The sequence below is a fragment of the Fukomys damarensis genome, unplaced genomic scaffold (assembly GCF_012274545.1).
Source record: "Fukomys damarensis isolate Sample0158 unplaced genomic scaffold, DMR_v1.0_HiC HiC_scaffold_14, whole genome shotgun sequence".
Classification (NCBI taxonomy): Eukaryota; Metazoa; Chordata; class Mammalia; order Rodentia; family Bathyergidae; genus Fukomys; species Fukomys damarensis.
The window spans coordinates 14,390,329-14,411,866 of NW_022900926.1; the positions used below are offsets into that span (position 1 = coordinate 14,390,329).

Sequence of the window (21,538 nt, forward strand, 5' to 3'; positions counted from 1 at the left end):
TGATAATTGCTTCTTGTAGCTTTGGCATAGGTTGAAAAGGACTGCTGATCTCTTTGCCTATATACAAAAGATGGAGTTTAGTAGATACAAAAAATTGTGCACTTTGTCTACCTTGTATATTATTGAAGCTTCTAAGTAAACTCAGATTTTCAGTGGTATTTCTCTCAGAGAAGTTCCCTCCACAATGAGTTGCCTCTCATTGAAAGGAGTTATGCTATAAATTACTATAAATTGTTAAGAGCTTATTATGTTAATTCTCCCATGGACTTTTACCATTTTTAAAGATCAAAGAGGAAGAAGAAAGCTAAAAATCAAAAGTTTAGGTGTAGTTGAAATGCATTGAACCTGTCATTGAAGCCTTTATTTGAAACAGCATGATTTAAAAAATGAGATTGTATAACTTCATAGCCCTTTGACTGCGCTGCTGTTTTTAGTAAACTATTTCAATTGAAAAAATATATTTTCTTACAGTGTATATAATAATGTTTCAATACACATAGAAATTGTAGAATGACTAAATCAGCCTAATTAACCTATCCTTGCTATCTCGCATACTTAATTTTATAGGGAGAACATTTAACTGTCAGCTATATTTACATAGGCAGTGCAATGTTAACTATAGTGATTTTTGTTATATAGTACATCTCCATAACACATTGCTCTTTTTTAATTGGGTTGTTTTCCTGCTATTGTTTGAATTCTTTGTATATTTTGGCTCTTTCGCCTTTATCAGATACAGTATACAGTTACCACATATTTTCCCCAGTCCATAGTCAGTATTTTCACTTTGCTGTGCCATGGTTTTGAAGGCCCAGTTCTTGAGGCTCAATGGCAGTCTAAGTGTTAAGAGTTTTCAAAGTAATTCTCATCCCCAGTATGGGCTTCTCATCCATTCATATAGACAGGCACTCTGTCCCAGTGCCTTCAGTGACGGGAAACTATCATTGGGACACTGCATAGTCTATTAGTAAGCAGCTTTAATGACCGACTAATGACAGCCAAGGAATTGTAATAAAAATTAATTGGAAGCTTGTGCTTGGAAAAGGAAAAATGGATCATAAGGCAAATACTTACACTATGTAACTGTATTTCCAAGGAGGCCACATTATTACTTTGCCTAACTCTTATAGAATGTAAAGCCACAGTACTCAAAAGTGGACAACATCTTACAATCTATTTGCTCCCACCACTTTTATAGATGAACTAAATGAAGCCCAGTGAAGTGAATAATTAGTCCAAAGAGATACATCTGTTTAAGTTGAGCCATATGAAATTCTCAAAATTGTCAGATATTGGCAATTTCATGAGGTTCAACCTCTACTGAGTGAAAGCATCAGGATTTCCATTTCTGTAGTCCTTGTAGTTCTCCTTCCACTATTCCATAGACTACCGTCAAATCCCCTTTCTGTAGTCATAATCTAAAGCTAATTGAGTATTCCAGTTCAATGGAAGAAAGTGAAGAATTTTTATGTTTCCTAATTTTAAATTTATAGGAATAAAATGTTCCTATTTAAAAGAATAAAATAATTTGATTACTTATAAATGATATGATTATTCTCTGTAAAAGGTAACCTAGGCTTGCACTGCCAAAACAGTACTGCGGAGTAGGAGGCTTAAGCGCCATGATTTATTTCTCAGAGTTCGTGAGGTTAGGGGTCCAAGGTAAAGGTGTTGGCTCATTTAGTTTCTCCTGCAGCTCTGCTCCATGGCTTACAGAGATGTCTTGCCTCCTTCTCACTATATCCTTATATGACCTTTCCTTCGTGCTCATGTATCCATGGCATCTCTCCTTCTTGAAAGACACTGCTAGTCATACTCAGTTAAAGCCCTAATCTCATACTCTTATTTAATCTCAGTTACCTCCTTAAGCAGCCTATAAAAACTATCATGTTTGGGGAAAAATAAAAATAAATTTTAAATACCATCACACTGGGGACAAGGGCTTCAACACAGGGATTTGGGGGAACACAGTTCCATCCATAACACCTGTGTTACTATATAATTTCAAGTATTATTTTAAAACTGCAGTAATTCTAAAACTGTACTAATACATAAGATAAATAGTTCTGAAAGATGTCCTTTGCCTCATATTTTGAAAGGTTAATATTTGTTTTCCTGCCTTTATTTTTTTCTAATTAAAAAAATAGAATTTGAGGGAAAAGTTTTGGGGATTTCTTAAATTTTGTGAACTGAATTGATCATTTTTGTTCTCTTTAGTATATTTCTTAGGAATTTCTAATGTAGAGCTTTTTGTCTAAATCGTTAAGTAACTTAAAGTATATATAATAGCCACGTTGTTTTTAAAACACCCTATTAGACTACTTTCTAGGCCTAGAATGAAAGTTTATAGTTACTTTGTGTTTCAACCCAGGCCAAACAGCTGCGAGAGCACTACATGAGCAAGTGTAACACAGAAGTAGCTGAAGCCCAGCAAGCTTTGCAGCCTGTGCAACAGACTGTACGGGAGCTTCAAAGAAAAGTATGTTCCCGAAATGCAGTGTGTCTTGCTTGTCTTCTCTCCAGATAGCATTTTGGATGTTTTTGTTGTTCTTGTTTGGGGAGTGTCTTAGTTACTTTGTCATCACTAGGACATGGTATCTACACCCATAACTTATGGGAAGAGAAGTTGATTTTGCCTCGCAGTTGCAGTCCAGGATCAGCAGGACAAAAATTGGCATGGCAGAGGGACATACAGAGGAGAGCCGATCATGTCATGGTGGCCAGGAAACAAAAAGAGAAGAGGGGAGCCAGGAAAGGAGATAATGCCACACCTTTGGTGAACTGCCCAGAAGCAGACCTCGCCTCCTAACAATAACTCCCATAATCCAGTCATCTTCCAAAAGCCCCACCTCTGAAACATGACGCTCTTGGGGGACATTCTCAGTCTAAGCTATAGCATCCCAACCCTGGTCCCCAAAGACTCATGTGCATCCCTTTATGCAAAATGCATTAGTTTTTCTCTAAGAGTCACCAAAGTCTTAACAGCTTCAACAATGCTGAAAAGTCCAAGTGCAAAGTATCCTCTGAGACGCAAAGCAGCCCCTTAGCTGTACGTCCTTGTAAAAAATTTAAAAATAAAAGAAAAGTAAAATGCTACCAACATACAATGGCAAAGAGTAAACATTTGGATTCCAAAAGGGAAGAATAAAAACCAATGGAACCAAGGCAGGTAGGGCAAACATTAAATCCCAGAGTTCTATGCTCAGTGCCAGAGGCATATAAATGAATTCCGAAGAGCTTGGGCAGCCCCACCCCTATGCCATTGCCCATGGTTGTAGCCTTCATGGCTTCTCTCTTCAGCTGACTGCCCACTGCTTGCAGCCTCCTTAGCCAGTCCACCATTCTAGCTTCTCCGTTTTCCACTGTACTTTTGGCTTCACTGTCACACCTTCCCACACTGACATCTCCAAGGCACACTTTTGGGCCTCCCAGGCTTTCTTCTGAAGTCTGGGTGGAAGCCTCCTTAATTCCACAACTCTTGCACTCTGTGTGCCAGTAAAAGCAGCACCAAATGGTTGATGCCAAGGTCTGTGACCGCCCCCAGCATTAGCTGGACCCCTTGGATCATGGGTGCATAAGCTTCTGAGTGCGTGGATGGCTGGACTCTAGAAAATATTTCTGCCTTTGTCCTAGAAAGAGCAGAGTACCCTAGGTCTTATTTTTCAAAGCAAAGCCTTTCACTTTTACAGAGCACATGGCAGGGTCTTTCCATTTCTCAGGATGCCCCAAACACACCTTTTCTATTGTCCTGATTTAAAATACTTGGCTTCTTTTTCACTTTTTAGCAACCTCATTCTCAGTGAAAACATTACAGACCTCAGTTGCACTGAATCTTCTTTTCAGGTGAAACAAAAATTTTTGTTTTGATTTTTCACTGTAAATCTCACTAAAAGCAACAGGCAGTAATGCTAGATCCTGAATGTTAGACTGCTTTAAAATTACCTCCACCAGATTAATTAATCCACCACCTTAATCTCGGTCTCCCACAAAGTCATAGTGCATAAGCAAAATGTAGACAAATTTTTCTACCACAGCATAATAATACACATGGCCTTGGGTCTAACCCACATCTTAAAGAAAAAAAGGTATATTGTAGCCCATGGTTATACTCTATGGTTGGTTGGATCCAAGGCAGAACAGCATGGCAGAGGCATAACAGAGAAAAGCTGCTCACATTGTGGCAGTCAGAAAGCAGAGAAAGAAAGGAGGAGCTAGAGGGAGATAAACCCTTCCTGGTCATAGCCTAGTGACTCACCTCCAACCAGGCCCCACCTCCTAATAGCAAGTCAGCTGTAGTGACCACATAATTCAGTTATTTTCCAGAAGCCCTACCTCTGAGCTCAAGGCTCTTGGGGGACTTTCTCAGTTTAAATCGTAACAAGAAGGAACTTGAACTTCTTAATTTACTTTGGAATTCTTAGCACACAATACAGTGCCTGTAATTCAAGTTTATAGTTAGTATTATTTTTTGTTGAATGAATAGATGATTAGATAAATCAACTTTTTGAGGTTTTGAATTCTTTAAGCTGTGGTGGATTTCTTTGTACGCTCAGTTTATAACCAGTTACCTTTGGGAGAAAGTAGACCTTAATAACCTCCTTTTAGATACACATACTTCCAAAATCTTTCAGTTTTCTAAAACATTAGAATCAAAAATACTATTTTTCTTACAGAGCATGTACCATGTACATGTGTCTTTCTAAAGATTCTCTAATGATATTAGAAGCAGAGTCTAAGGAGGAGACTACAGAACATGCTCTCTTTTAAAGTCTTAAGTCAGTGGCTCCACATGCTGTTTTCCTAACCCATTAATTATTACTTAGGCATATAATCTTGTTATTTATTGTGCACTATTCAGTAGAATTGAGTTCATTTATCCAAAGATTAGAAGGAAGGCTTACTTTTTTATGATGAGAAGGAGACCTGTCACTTTTTCACATAGACAGTAAGTACTGAATTTTCACTTTGATATTTTAACAGTTTCATTGTACGTGTGTGTTATGTAATGGTAATTTTCATTTATCCAAGTTAGTAAAGAAAGTTTTTTCTCTATTACATGTGCAAAAGAGATATTCACCCAGTGAATATAGATTATGTGTGTTTGTCTCTCATCTATTACAATCCCTTTGAGAATAGCTTTTATTGCTTATTTGGAATTTTTCTCACCACCCTTCCCAGTGATGGAAACACTGAATACTAAAGAAAAATTTTTTTAGTTGATCACCTATTTTATTTTTCACAGATTCATTCTAATTCTCCTTGGTGGCTGAATGTAATCCATAGAGCAATAGAATTTTCTAAGGATGAGGAACTTGTTCAGCGAGTACGAAATGAAATAACCAGCAACTACAAGCAACAAACCGACAAGCTTTCTATGTCAGAGAAGTAAGAAAGCTGTATATTTCCATACGCTGTATTAGCCATTTTTAAATGTCTCTTTTTAGAGCCTTCTAAAATCTTTTTAAAGTATTTTCTTTGTGGGATACCCCCTAAGCCAACTTTGAGCAAAAATCGGAGTAGATTTTGTCCTTGATATAAGGCATCATTCTTTCCATGTGTGATTCATTCTCTAGGAGCTAAGCATCAAGTGACTGGAGGAAGGCCCAGGTCTTAAATCAGAGCTACATATTCTCTCCTCCTGTCTTCTTACCAACACTTACTATTCTGCAGGCTCTTCAGAGAAAGAGACCTGTTGTTCTTGAAGTATAAATGGTGAATAATTCTTCCCCAAGGATACATTTACTCCTTATTCAAAGTACCCTAAGTGGTTTAACCCAAAGGAATGTCTGTCTCGTATGGGAAGTTAAGTGTTATAGCAGAGCACGTCATGCTACACCAGCGTATAAACCATGCTATCTTTACATAAATGTGGCTATTTACGGACCATTACATAAAATATCAAAACATGTTTTAGATTGTGTAAGAGTGAACATATCTATAGGTAAGGACATTTTTTTGGTATTATTGTATATTCAGAGATCATTTTGAACTATTGTGTATAGTTTTGCTTGAAATTGGTATCTTGAAAGCTGTTATTTGAGTTTGCCATCTCTCTCTCACTGAGAAGGGCTGTGTGGCTTTGAGATGAGGAGCACAGGGTTTCCTCAGCTCGAACTGCTGGGCTTGCATCCCAGCTCCACCACTGTGGGCTCTGTGACCTTGGGAAGGTTACTGAAGCACTGAGCCTTGGGTTTTTCATCTGAAAAACTTTGCAGCACTGATGTATTAATTAGGTAAATTGATATCGGGAAAGCCCTCATCCAGAGTCATGTCTACCAGGCAGAATGGTGTGTGAGAGTTGCCTGTCATTGTTAGTATTTATATCTCTCTCATCTGAAGAACCTGTAAGAGAGAACATTGCCAAAACAGAGTAAATAATAAGTAATACTGTTCACCTTCATTCATATAGCCCAGAGTTGAGTGAATGGAGAGAAATTCCAAGGCTGTACTTCTTATTGCTTCAGAGGTTATTTTTCAGTGAATAATTTTAATTTCTAGTAAGTTAGAAATTTTTAAAAAAATCATTTTCTTCTTGTAAATATTGATGCCTTACCTAATATTGTTCAAGTGCCTATACAGATTTTTATTTTAGAAATTATTGAGCAGCTATTCTGTGCATGTTATATTTTTAAGGAAAGGGTTATGAATAATCCTTACCTTTTAAAACTCATAGAAAAAGCAAAACCCATGAAAAATTTGAGAGTAGATATGAAAATCTAACAAGTATTTTTTATTAACTCCATGGAGAGAAAGAAACATTAGTTTTGAAAGATATTGACACAGTCTTCAGGAAAGAAAAGTAGGTCTTTTGAACAATTCATAGATGTCATACAGCATTTCAGAAAGGAGACGTATACAAATGAATCATCTTTATATTTTCCAAATTTTAATTTATTTTTCTAGGCTTTTTCTTCACCTCAAAAACCCATATACATACATGCATGAATTTTCTTCTCAGCTCTTCATCCACAATTGATCAGAATGGTTAAGAGCATTGTCTGGAGGATCGAGAGAAAAGCTCAGAAGTGCTTAACATGTGTGAGGCCCTGGATTCAACCCTCCCTCCAAAAATAAATTTTTAAAAGCCTTGTAACTTAGCCACCTAATAATTTTCATAATTGCTTTGTAACCATAGATACCTTAATTTATCAAACTTTATCCATAATCTGAGCACAAGAATAACTCCTGAGCATATTAGAAGTACTAGGCAGGCCTGGGATTTGGCTCAATGGTTCCGCTGCCTGCCCTGCAAGCGCAAGGACCCAAGTTCGATCCCCAGTACCAAAAAAAAAAAAGAAAAAAGAAGTACTAGGCAAAGTGCCTACTATGTAGTAAATGCGTAATTAAAATTTTAAGCCAGGTGTGATGGTGCAATACCTGTAATCCCAGCACTCCTGGAGGCTGAGGTAGGAGAAACACAAGTTTAATCTCTGCCTGGACAACTTAGTGATTTACAGGGACCTTGTCTCTAAATAGAATATTAAAAAATGGTTGGAGATGTAGCTCATTGTGAAGGCCATGGGTTCACTCCCCAGTATTAAAGAAACATAAATAAACCTTAATTAAAAATTAATGATGTTTTTTCTTTATAATGATAAATATGACTTGGCTATGTAACTATTTTTTCTTCTTCTCAGTTTTGTTTTTATTTTCCTGTAGTCATTTCTTTGTATACCATGAGAACGAATGTCAGGAGGAACATGTATAGACCTTCACCTTTTAAGAAGGAAGGATGTAGTGATATTCTGATCTTCTAAAGACAACTGAGACAGAGACATATTTTGCAGTCTTTTTAGATCCTGAGCATAGAAGTACCAAACTTTCTTGGTATCCTTTATAATAGTAGACAACCCAGTATTGTTAAACATTGACTGGGCACCCTTAAAAACACACCTAAAGAAAACTTACCTGAATGTGGTTGGGAAAATGTAGCACACAGTTTCTTTAACACTTAACTTGGCAATCATTTTCTGAATTTGAGGAAATTGATCCAGTATTTTCTGTATTGTGTGTGGTGTTGGTCATGGGAATCAGGTTCCACGACTGCAGAGGTCTTCAGTTCTTACTTACAACACAAATGGATGAGCTAAATAAATTCCAGAAGCTGGTAAGAGAAGCTGTCAAAAACCTGGAGAAACCTCCATCTCGTAATGTTATTGAATCTGCAACAGTCTGCCACCTCCGACCAGCCAGACTTCCTCTCAACTGGTAGGTTGAAGAAATCGTACAGTGAAATGCCATCATTCCATTAAGCTAGATTGTATCTGAGGAAAGAAGTAATGCCTTATAAAATACTTTTCATTTTAACTCAGACATGTAGAAAAAGATAATTATTAATAATAAAATAACTCAAAGATTATGTACTAAAAACAATGTAATGTTTTTTTTTTCTAAAATGGATACCTCTTTAAAAATAAAATGAATTACAATATACTAAAAGTCTTTTAGAAATTATCTGATTGCTCTATATGTTTGTGAATATTCTCTGGTAATCTCTTTCAGTTGTGTCTTCTGTAAAGCTGATGAATTGTTCACAGAGTATGAATCAAAGCTGTTTTCTAACACGTAAGTTCTCTTTTGCTTATTACCCATCAGGAAAATGAGACATTTATGAGAGTTGATATTTGCTTATAAGACTATATTTTCCACTCTAGCCTTTAATATTTTTTCCTTTTATTAAATCAGTTCAAAAACCTTTTATCATTTGGTCTAACTTGCTCAGCTCTGTCTATGCAGAAGTTTTCACTAAATGCTTATGTCATGTAGGAATGTGTATCTCATTGAGGGGCATTTAATAGGAGTGGTAAGAGCTAGATTTACACTCAAATCCTTGTTCACTTTAATGAATAAATTGCTTTTCTAACCTGAGTGTCCTAATTCATAAAATAAAGACTTTATATTGAGTTTTTCAAACATTAAATAAAAAGGACATTAAAATACTGTTTAGTAAAATCCTTAGTATCATGTATACTATAAAAAATGTAACCCTCATTTTAATACCTAAGAAAGCAGGGTCTTCGTCCTTGCATTGGAGATTAAACTAGTGATTGCATATGGTTGTGGTATTAGCAAATTTATCTCTGCTTAGCAAACATGGAAGAAAAGGCTAAGTTTTGTCTCCCTCCCCTCAAAAGGAAGGGATTCACATTGTACTTTTAGATCATAGTATGGTTTGCTTCTTTTTTTCTTGTGTGTGCTTGCTGGTTTTTTGGCATGGTTGATAGTACAATGGTTTATGTTTTCTTAAAATGAGATTTGTAGCCTGGAATTGAGAGATACTTTGGTTTTCTCAGATTACTGTCAAGAAACACTGAACAAATTATGATACTTCCAGTATTTTTAGAGTTATTTTTCCAAAGACATGAAAGAAAGCATAATCTTGTAAACGTGATAGCGAAAGTTGTTGAAAAGTTACCAACCTTTCTTCACTAGTTGTTCTGCCAGTGTCACTCATTTACAGACTTGCTGCCCGCTGAGAGGAGTTACTGTTGTCTCGCTCTGGTATGTTTTCAGAGTCAAAGGCCAGACTGCAATATTTGAGGAGATGATAGAAGATGAAGAAGGTCTGGTGGATGATCGAGTACCTACTACCACCCGGGGTCTGTGGGCAATAAGTGAGACAGAACGATCCATGAAGGCAATACTGTCATTTGCAAGATCTCATCGATTGGATGCTGAATTCATAGATGAAGGAAGTGCTTCAATGGAACTCTTTGAAGCATGGAAGAAGGAATATAAGGTACATTGTTATAAAACATCCCATGTTAAAAACTTCTCCTATACATTAATTTTTAATGGCTACTTTTCCTTTTTCTGTCTTTATTTTTTTGAGATATGCTTTAGAGATTTTAGGTCTCAAAGTTTCTTTCCCTAAAATGTTATTATTTTAATAAAGGATAATACAATAATATTTAAATTCTATATATGAAGTTACTAAAAACAAATCCTTAAACTTAAATTTGCATGAAACCTTTTGTCTAGTTGTTAACGTGTTTCAGTCTATTCTCTTGATCTTACACTACTATTCTATGAAACTAGTTTAGAATTTGTTTCTTTTTTGTTTTGTTTCTGCTCTGAATAACAACCACACTTTAATAGCAACCTTGAAGATGTGGAAACAAATATTTCTCAGGCTACAGGCTAGAAACCATTCCAGTGAATAGAGCACAAATTAGCCTTTCATATTAAACTGTAATAATCCCATTGCATTATAGCTCTTGAGATTACAGTATTTATTAATTTTTGAATTCTTTATATTGATTTATCTTTATCCTATTTTGCAGGTGAGATAGGTAAGAGAAGGAAAAGTGTTTATTTACAGTGTCATATTTCCATGTATTAACTTTCTTTTAAAAATCTGAAGTTCTTGCTTTTTAAAGCTAGATAAAAATGTGTGTTCAGAGTGAAAGTAAATGTCTTATATACATTTAATAAACTATGTACATTTAATAAACTGGGAAATTACACTTTTGTAGAGTTGAAATTATCAGTTCATAGTAGATTTCGGGGGGTATTACTATTATAAATTCATAGCCCATTGACACAGTTAATTACAGTAAACTGTGAAAGAAAAAAGTATTATATATAGTGTCCATTGACTCTTACATTCTTCATTTGGGCCCAGTTTGACTACATCCTTTGAGTCCAGAAGAGAGCTTATTATGTGTTCTCCTTTATATTTGCGCATCTTCTTTCATAATTTTGTAGACTAAACTCACAGAAAAACAAATGAATGAGCTACTGCTATACATAATGATCTCAGAATATATTAGCATAGAAAGCATGGTAAAACATGTATACTGATATAATTTCAGAAATATACACATGACTGATTTATTAAGGCTACATACTGAAGTATTACACTTGAAAAGTGTGAAATGATAAATTATGAATAGGGGTTACTCCATTATCTGGCATTAAAGGAAGAATGTATCAAGAAAAACGGTGATATACTTAAGGCATCCCAAGGAATTTGTTTTATTCTCTAAAATTTTATAGTGGATACTCAGTTGTATATTTTAATATTCTCTTATATATATTATTGTGAATATTTGAAATGTATTATAATAAAATACTTTTTATTGTTTGGAATTTAGCTCAGTGGTGCCATACCTGCCTCATAAGCACAGGGTTCTAAGTTTGATCCTTGGTACAAATGAATAAATAAATAAAAATACTTTTTAAAATAAAACGGGGATTCTGTCAATCTGGTATTGATCTGTGGAGATCTTTGGTCTCACCAAGAAAGCTTTGAGTATTCTTTTCGTAAGAATCCGAAGCAATCCCTGAGACACGTGTCTTCCATCTTCCTTAAGTTGCTTCATGAGTATTGGATGACCCTGAGGAATCGTGTATCTGCTGTCGATGAACTCGCAATGGCTACAGAGCGACTAAGAGTGCGGCATCCTAAGGAGCCAAAGCCAAACCCACCCGTTCATCATATCATTGAACCACATGAGGTAAACAGCCAGTAAATCACAGGAAGGGCATGGCAAGGCAAATTGGTATCACAAAATATCCAAGACCCATAGAAAAGATAGAGTCAGGGCAGTGTTCTCTCTTAGATACAGTCTTAATTTCTACTAACAGTTCAAGCCATCTAAAATTGGCTTTATAGGTCAAAAACGGTCAAAGATGAACAAGTTCATATCTAATTCATGCTAAATATCCACTCTTGAAAGATTTTATTTCTTTGCAAGTTGTGCATTTCATCTGTTTTTTAGCACCTGTCAAATCCTTGAGATACTCTTTGTCTTTTTATCTCCGCTTTATTAGAACTAGAAAAATTTTCCTCAAAATTAAAAAAAAATTTTTTGCAGTGATTTTCTCTTGCTGTTTATACATGTTTGAAATTTAGCCTCTTGCTGCTTTTTGCATCATAGGACTACACCAATCTTTTCCACATTAAAATATTATTTCTTTTATAACTTGTTTTTATCCTGTGTATAATGCTTTAATTTTTTTTTCTGTAAAGCTGGGACAGTATAGCTTAGAAAACCTTTTAAATATTCATAGACTCTTCATTCACTTAAATATGAATTCTCAGTAAGTTTTTCTTTAAAAGCAGATTCCACATGTTATTCTTAAAACTGGGGCGGGGCGTAATTCTTGTTATTTGAATTCTTCTTTCTGCTATATTCTACTTGGGGGTAGGAGAAAGAAAGGCAAGAAGATGCTTCTCTGATAAAGTCACACTGATCAAAGCAGTGTGTCTTCTAATTTTTCTTCATCCCACAGATACATTACTGGGAAATGCTACATAAAATGGTACATAAATAGAATTTGAGGTGATTTTTGGCCAACTTTAGGTATATAGATATGCATCCTTTTCAGAGAACTCTAAACTAATTTTTATCATGTATAAAGCATAAAGAAATCTTTTTTAAATATATTATTAAATACCCACTTTTTAAATTTGAGTTTTAATATGTAAATGAATTTTTAGCCATCTTTCTGATTTGTAATAAAGACTGTTACTTATTTTTAGGTAGAACAAAATCGTATAAAACTACTAAATGATAAAGCCGTTGCCACATCACAGCTTCAGAAGAAACTTGGACAGCTTCTTTACCTAACTAATTTGGAAAAGGTAATTGTTTTTAAAAGGTGCTACTTTTCCAGTATTGTATTATCATAATGTTACCATATTAATGACGTCTTCCTTTTAAAATACTAGTCCTGTCACTATTAAATGAATGGGTTTTTTTTTAAGTTAATCTTTTATTTATTTGTATTAATTATGAGTCAAAAACTAGCTTTGTTTAAAATAGCTTCACAAATCACAAAAGATTATATGTATAGAAATTATAATTTACAAAGATGATGTTAAAAAGCATGCACTACATAGAAAACAGCATAAACAGACTATCTATAGTTCAAAATAAAGAAGTATTCCAGCATACATCTAGATGAAAATTGCATTATATAACATATACACATGTATTCATTTATACATAATAATTTTTCAGTTTTGTTTTTAGAATTTTTAAATGTCTCAAAGCTGATAAGGTACAGAAATAAAGAATAAAGTTCAATATTTTAATAGACTTCATATTTTTTCCGAGTTGTGATCAAAGTATTATATAAGGCATTGATGATTTTTGATAGTTTGTTGATAAATATTCCATTTTATGCAAGAATTCATACACTATTAGTTGATAGAATGCGGTATCAGAACTGATGACTATTGTTACAGTAGCATAACATCTTTGAAATGCTAAAAGAAAATCTGCCAATCTAGATTTCTGTACTTACAGGAAATAGCCTGAAAAAAAATATGTAAATTGAAATATTTTCAGATAAACTGAAAGAATTCATCCCCAGCAGACTCACACAACAACAAATTTTAAAGGAGGTTCTTTGGACTGAAGAAAAAATTATTCTAGATTGAAGTATAGAACTAAAGGAAGGAGTGAAGAACAAAGGAAAGCTTAAATTTGTAGGTAAACATAAAAGACTTAACTATTAAAAGAAATGGCCAAGAATTATATAAGGATATCAAACTTTGGGCACTTTGAATAAACGTGGCCTAGTTGACACAGATAGATAGCTACACACAACAACTGCAGAATGTACCTTTTTTTTTTCTATGCACATGGGACATTTACCAAAATCAAATTACAGTGATTCAAACATAACTTAAAATATCAAGGATTAGCATTATGCAAGGATACACTGCCTTACTAAAGAAATTCAATTAAAAATCAGTATTGAAAAGATGATTAAATAAGTCCCCAAATTGGGAATTAAGAATACAATTCTAAATAACCCATGGTTCAAAGAAGTTACAATGAAAATTTGAAAATATTCTGAACTGAATCAAAGTGAAAATATGTGATAATATGTTAGATGCTTGTAGGGAAATTTCTAACTATTTTAATTGAAATATAAAAGGGAAATTTACATCATTGAAGTCAGGGATCTGCAGACACCACACATAGGACCCATCTAGCTACCACTTGTTTTCATAAATAAAGATTTTTTGGAACATAGCCATGCTCATTTATTTTCCTGTTGTCTATGGCTGCATTTCACTCTATAAACACGGAATTGAGCAGTTGTAACATAGAACATATGGCCCACAAAGCCAAAAACATTTATAATCTGGTCCCTCACAGAAAAAAGTACCAATTCTTTCTTTAAATATATCAGAAAATAATAGATACTGTGGTATGACTGATTGTTTATAAACTGACGTAGTAATGTCCCTGTATGTATATATGTGCTCTTAAGCCATTCACACCCATACTGACTCTGGGCTTGGACAGGTGACTACTTTTGACCTTGTGACACCAGCAGAGACCTAGACAGTCCATGTACACCAGGGTTCTCCCAATCTTATTGCTCTCTGAGCTCAGACTATGTGAAGAAGACCAGATTAACTTTTTCAGGGAGCTGAGCACATGGTTCAGTCTCTCCAACATGCCACCTAACCCATCTCCTACCAGACATGAGACGATACCATCTTGAACCATCCAGCCCCAACCAAGACAGGCCATCTCCAAATTATCCAAGTGATCTGGAGGATTGCGAGAAATGCACAGTATTTGTTTTAAGCCACTCTGTTTTTAGGTGATTTATTATGTTACCTGAAACATCAATAGTTAACAGGCAAAATCAGTTATTCAATTTTTTTAAAAGCCTGTACTTCCATTTTAGTTAATGAAGTTTTTGAATCCTGAGAGGGGCTGAATCTATGCACAATTTTGAACTGTTTTCTTTTACATGAATTTTACTACTCATAAGTCAGAATAATTCTTTTAAATGTTTAACTCTGGTTAGTAAAACCACTGTAGTAATCTATCTAATTTACTTTCCTTTTATGTTTTCATCAGTTTACCTGTTTGATAACTTTTTGAAAGCTTTTTCAGTTTTTGTAATAATTTTAATGAGATTTTGAAAAGGCATCATGTTTTGATATAATTTCCAGGCACAGAAATCTCAAATCAATAATATTTCCATTTTCCAGCCATTTGCCTTTCCAGTTTTTGCCTAAGGAGATTAGACAATGGCTAAGAGGCAGCCAGTATTAGTAAGAGATGATGTTTTGTGACTGTGTTGTCTCTACCTGTTTCTCTGATTTGTATCAAGTAGGCATATGTGATAAGTGTGCATTTTCTTCCAATGTTTAAGAAGTCTTTATTTCAAAATTCTAAATCATATTTTTGAGTTATTATATTTCTTTATAACAAAATCTTTAACAAATTCTTTATAACAAAGATTATACTTTTAAGTAATCTGTTTCCTTATAATAAAATGTATATTTCTTTTTAACAAAACCGAAAAATTTTGAAAACTTAGCATGTTGTATATTGCTTTTATTTTTGCAGTGAACTACAATTACTGGTAACGTAACTTAAACTATAATAAAAATTGTTACAATTGTATATTTTGTACCTTTAATATTATGTGTTTAATCCAAGAATAATATTTGGTAATACATAAAGTATTGGATCATCTCAATAACTAAGATTATTTAAATTGCAACCGCCAACATTTCCTTTTTTTTTTTTTTTTTTTACCAGGGATCCAACTTGGGTCCTTGCCCTGAGCTAGATCCCTGGCCCCCCAACATTTCCCTTTGTGAATTACAAAATACGTATCAGATTGCAAATGTAAACATATAACTAACATGTTTTTGGATTCTTCTTTTTTACATAGTCTCAAGACAAAACATCAGAAGGTATTAATCCAGAACCTTGTCCAATCTGTGCTCGACAGCTAGGAAAACAGGTGAAATTATGATAAATATTACTTATTTATTTAGTCTTCAAAGCCTTCTACATACAGTCTCTCTCTCTCTTATTTCTTTCTTTCCCTTTCCCCTTTCTTCATCACAAATATAGAGGAATAACAGGTATTATCTCCCATGTTAAAGGTAGGGCCAGAGTTTAAGGCTACATATGTTTGAATAATTTTTATCATAATTGATAGGTTGAGAAAAAAACATTTTCTACTGGGCATGGTGGCACACGCCTGTAATCCTAGTTAGACTGAGGCAGAAGGATCAAGGCCAGCCTGAGCTACATAGTGAGACCCTATATATTAAAAAAAAAAAAAAAAAAAAAAAAAAAGAACCAAAAAATGTATATATGTATCTCACATTTCAATGTTAGGAAACATTGAATAACCCTATGTTTTTCATTTAAGATTCTTAGTTTTGAACATATTTCCAAGCATAAGATCCTCTGTAAGTAATTTAACTTTTGTCAGATTTTCATAGTTATCTCCTAATTGTACTGAAATACAATATAATACACATAGATTTATGTAAAGTGATACTACAGTACCATAATATAGCTCCTAGTTTTATTAATATCTTATAATCCAGGCTTTAAAACAAAAATAACATCTCTCCTAGGGAAATTTAGATGTAATTTTTAGAATACTATTTTAGTAAATAAGTGTGTTTCTTTGTTATTTTGGACTTACAGGTGTCTGAGTTTGCTTATAAGAGTTTCATATCTCCATCCAACCAGTTTATTCCTGCTTTATATGATAAATCAGTGTATTTGTATACAATATCAAAATATCATTGCATTTCAACACTTAAAAAATAAGTCTGATTATACGCAAGTAAAATATTTGTGGCTGCTTTTTTTCTGTAGAACTGAGAATGTAAAGTTAAATATGTAAGTTCCATATTCTGAGCATCAATAATTAAGAAATCTTTTAGTTTCCAAGATTTATGGGAAAGGTACATTCCCAGAGGCCTCTGGATTTGATTATAAGTTTTAAGAGGATAGATAGTACATTGGAAAATGAACAGCAGAATAGTAGTGTACAGATACTGAGGTACTGGTGACCAAAGTCAGGATAAAAACAGTGGGATGGAACACGAATGGATGGGGGTTGCATCTCTGGCAGAGCTTGTGCCTGCATTCAGGAGGCCTGAGATTGGATCCCTTGCACCACCAAGGAGTGAGGTGCTCATGCCACAGTGTCTTTTTTTATTTTTAGCTTTGATGAGATTTGTTGAGATTTGTGTACTTGGCTTGTCTCTGAAATTTAATTTCATTTTTGTCTTAAACATTAAACATTTATAGTGTGTAAAGTTGTATTATATACATTGTTTGATTCAATTCTGATATAACACATGACTGGATCCTAGTAAAACTGCAAACTCAGTTCATGCCCACAGTCTGTAGGAACTTTATACCTTTCTCCTTAGCTTCCAGTTCTCTGCCTCCTGTTCTGATTTAGGGTTATTAAAGTTAGGAAGTATCAGAGATAACTCGATGCTGCTCCTGGTGTTACCATTTGTTTCTCTGGACCATTTCACTGTACCATTCTCCTGATGCCCAGGTGTGGGGTGGCTCTGATGAATGTGGGTGGACCTGTTTTACTCTGTAGCTTGTCTGTTCTGAGTTCCCATAGTTAGAAAAATCCTCTCAAGGAAAGGAATTACCCTTATTCCTCAGTGAGTGGAAGTCCATAGTGTAGCAAATAGCGCTGTTTTGTGTGAGGCAAAAATGCAGTGGAGCACTTAATTTTGTTCCAAACTTAACTCCTGAGGGCTCTGGTGCAAGCCCTTGAGAACAGAGATGTAACTAGAGAGGAGTAAGAATATTAGCCAACCAAACCCAAAATAACCCCTATTCCTTTTGAGTAACTGTAAGTAAAACCAGCCTTATCTCCCACAAATTTTCTCTTCACTGGTATGAGTTCTTTTCCAAGGAGCTTATTAGAGCTACTACAGAGTACCTTGGGCAGGTCCAGCTATGCACTTTCTTTCTATACAAGTCTAAGTCCTGGAAAAAGCAAAGCTGGAAACAGAAATCTGCAGTCATAGCACCATTCAGTTTTCATTGTTACTGTTTTTACCAGGTGAATAAAGGTTAAGTAATTTTCATTGCCATTAACGTCATTGCCAGAGAGGCATATGCTTTATGGTATGCAACAGGATTTCGGAGATTATTGTTTTTCTTTTCTTTAAATAGTACAGAATATTGCTAAAAAATGTCTTTTTGAGTTTTTTAAATGTATCTAGAATCACTTTTTAAATAAATCAGGTACTAGTTCATCTCATTTTATATACAAACGCTTTAACATGTGAAAATATGAATCTATTTAGTGAACTGAATAAGATATATTTTCTCCAAATTAATGTTGTTCTCAGTTTTTCTATTATATCTGCTGTTAGAATGCTGAAAGAATAGTCTACATTTTTTCTAAATCTGAAATGAGAATATCAACTTCTTAGAAAATAATGACTGACTTACTACAGTGACAAGAACTAAACACTGAAAGCTTTTTAGAATTAAAATAATTTAAAAACCATTTATGTCTTCAAGTCTTACTATCGTGAAATGTTCAGCAAGCGAAATCATGAGTCACTTCTTTTGTTATATTTACAGACTGGAAAGCATCTATAGTGGCATCTCCCTGAGGCTTGTGCCCTGTGTTTTCTCTCTTAGTGGGCAGTACTGACCTGTGGGCACTGTTTCTGCAATGAGTGCATCGCTATCATTATCGAGCAGTACAGTGTGGGGTCTCACCGAAGCTCCATTAAATGTGCCATCTGCCGCCAGAACACATCTCACAAGGAAATCTCCTATGTCTTCACCTCAGAGCAAGCAAGCCAAGAGGAGGACATCCCCGTGAAGGTAAAGGGGCCAAGAGCATAGTTAGGGTCAGAGCGTAGTTAGGGCAGTGTAGTAGGAATCAGTATCCAACGAAGGAGAGCATTAACATCAGAGCAAAGTTGGCGCATTGGATACGTGGGAACCACTGTTGTCCATGAAAATCCCGCCTGAAAGCTTCAGAGTTACCACGTACTCCTTCATTGTGGGAGGTTCACAGCAGCATTTGTTCTAACAATAGTCAGTGCCCACTGTGGCAAAAAGGATTCCAGTTCCATGTCACTTAGACCATTGATGGCGAACCTTTTTAGATTTCAGTGATAAACACCGTTCACCCCACTGATTTATCCTATTTCTGATCACTGCAAATAGATAGCGTTCTGGCTTATTTAAAGAAAGCTTTCTCTTTGTTCTTTTATTCTACCTTGGTTATCAGATAAAAATGATATCCCCAACAAAATGAAGGGAAAAATAGATTGGTTACTCACAATAAAGACTTCCACAAGAAAGACGTCGTGTGCATTTAAATGCCATGTACTGGTACAAGCAAAATTTCATTTCATTTTCCTAATTTTTCCCATGCTCATTCAGGATTTTTGAATAATTACTAATTTGAGAAACATACAGGATTGATATTAGGACATTCTGCCTAAAGAGTACTTAAATATTTAATGAAAATTATTTATTAGACATTTTTGTTCCTTGTTTTTCTTACATATGCTTCTTAAAATTTTTCTAACCAAATTTGGACAAAGGGCAAATCAGTGTGTAAATGTGTGGCGGTCCAGCCATCGCAACACGAACGTACCTGAGTTGGGGAGTGAGGATTGAGAAAGGACAGCACACTCAATAGTGTGGAGAAAAGAGGTCTGGTTTATTTCACTGAAACAGCTCCTTTTAAAGGCACACCAACAGGAAGCACCAAGCAACTATTTGTATGCAAAGACTGGATTTTCTGACTTACAGAGAAGATCATATCTTTGGCTATCTCTGAGTTCCTCCCATCACAAGGTCAAAGAACAAACAAATTTAACAAGGTCCTTGAGCCGGGGCGTGGTGGTGCATGCCTGTAATCCCATAAAACCAGTCTGGATTACAGTGAGCTCCAGGTCAACACCTGTAATCCCATAAACCCAGCCTGGATTACACAGTGAGCTCCAGGTCAATCTCATCTGCATAGCTGAGACCCTTGTCTCAGAAAAGCCAAATAAACAAAAAGACAGAGTCATAGATTGTATCAATGCCTCAATGGTAGAAGAAGTTACTCTTCCAATGTCAAATGCCAGCGGGCCATGGCCGGCTCCCACAAAATGTAGCGGGCAATAAGGCTCAAGGGATGGCTTAGAGAAGGAAGAAGCTAACTCTTATGCCAGTAGAGTCTTCCGCATTAGTTCTTTCTAGGTTCCTTTTGAGCTCCTTATATTTTCTTATCACATATTTTTTAAGTAATGTGTTCTATGAGTAGAATTAATTACAAATTGAAATTTACTGCCGGGAGTTGGACAGTTTTTAGGTGCCCCATCCCAAGAAAACTATAGTTGTATTAAGGAATTTTTAAATGCTGGTTTTTTTTCCAACTTCTTGTTTAAGTATACGCAAAGTATCAGTCACAGTGCTCTCTACGATGTTGGGATAAACAGAATCCTGAAGATGGAAAAAACTTTCATTCATTCTCTCATTCTGCTCATAACTCATTTAACACATGCTGTGTGACAGGCAGTGTGCTGGGCCTGACAGATGCAGTGTCTCCTCATTAGTAACAGGGACATGGGCCTTGTGGATCTTACAGTGTGGTTGTACAGTATCTAAAGGTGGAGCAGGTGAACCAACCAGGAGGAGGAAGGGAGTGATCTTGTGGACAGAAAGTTCCCAGACAGAACACACACAAACACACACACACACACACACGCACGCACACACACACACACAATACGAAAAGATCTGAGACAGGAGTGACTGAAATGGAACTGAGTGGCTGAAATGCAGGGAACAAGTTTGGAATTTAGTGAGTCTATAGGCCTAAGAGAGTCTAAGGTATTAAAAGGCTACCTGAAAGTTTGAGAACTTTATTTCCACTATAATCAGAAAGCCTTTAAACTGTTATAAGTAAGAAGGTGTCATGCATGGATTCAGATGTTTAAGATTCTTCTTGCTGCAGTGCGGAAAATAGATTAATGAAGGATAGAAAAGAATAGAGTAGAAAAAGTTTGGAGAAATAAGTTTAGAAAGCCAAAGAAGTCATATTGGTGTCTTTGCTAAGTTGATAGCAGTGGAGATGGAAAGAAGTGAACGTATACAAGAGGAAAATAGATGTTGGAGGTGGAGGTGAAGGTGAAGGTGGAGACTTCATAGACGATCCCTTAGTTTCTGATGTGAAAGTCAAGTGGATAATGTTGTAGTTACTGATAAGATTTAGAAAAGGAGTACATTTAGAACATATTATATTTGAAGTTTTTAATGTAGAGTTGAAGATAAAAAATTCAGATTCTGTGGCATAAATGATCTTTGAAGCCATGGAATTGAATGAGTAACCTAAGGAAAGAAATAGCAGTTAGCTTCAGGTAATTCCCATAACTTTCTAAAGATTGAATAAAGGGGGAAAGGTTAGAAAAGAACCTATGAAGGAACCAAAGACATAGGCAATCCAGGACAGTGGCCACAGGAGCATTGCGTCAGTTTGGAGACAGTTCCCAGCTGAAGATGGATCAGCTGCACATGACAGGGACTTAATGGCTAGGAGAAATAATTAGTGACTTCACAAGGAGCTCTCAGTGGAATGAATGGAGAGGAGACAAGCACCTCGGAAGAGGTTGGGGAGTGAACTGGAAATGAGTAAGTGGAGAAAATACCCAACTATTTCATAAACGAGGCTGTGAAATAGAAAACCAAGAGTTGCATGAAATACAGAAAGACAATTTTTTGTTACTTTTTTTAGAGATAAAAGATTCTTAAGCACA

General features: G+C 35.2%; 1 protein-coding gene across 9 annotated transcripts in view; it reads left to right on the forward strand.

Annotated features, from left to right (window-relative positions):
- The window catches only part of Shprh (SNF2 histone linker PHD RING helicase), a 78,470-nt gene that overhangs the window by 35,273 nt on the left and 21,659 nt on the right, over positions 1-21,538 (forward strand). For all 9 annotated transcript variants that reach the window (XM_033763242.1, XM_010626634.3, XM_010626635.3 and 6 more), the window contains 9 exons: positions 2,372-2,479; positions 5,243-5,385; positions 8,035-8,208; positions 8,503-8,565; positions 9,514-9,739; positions 11,316-11,459; positions 12,488-12,589; positions 15,661-15,732; positions 18,417-18,605. In XM_033763242.1, coding sequence (XP_033619133.1) covers positions 2,372-2,479; positions 5,243-5,385; positions 8,035-8,208; positions 8,503-8,565; positions 9,514-9,739; positions 11,316-11,459; positions 12,488-12,589; positions 15,661-15,732; positions 18,417-18,605 — 1,221 coding nt within the window. The remainder of the gene's footprint in view (positions 1-2,371; positions 2,480-5,242; positions 5,386-8,034; positions 8,209-8,502; positions 8,566-9,513; positions 9,740-11,315; positions 11,460-12,487; positions 12,590-15,660; positions 15,733-18,416; positions 18,606-21,538) is intronic.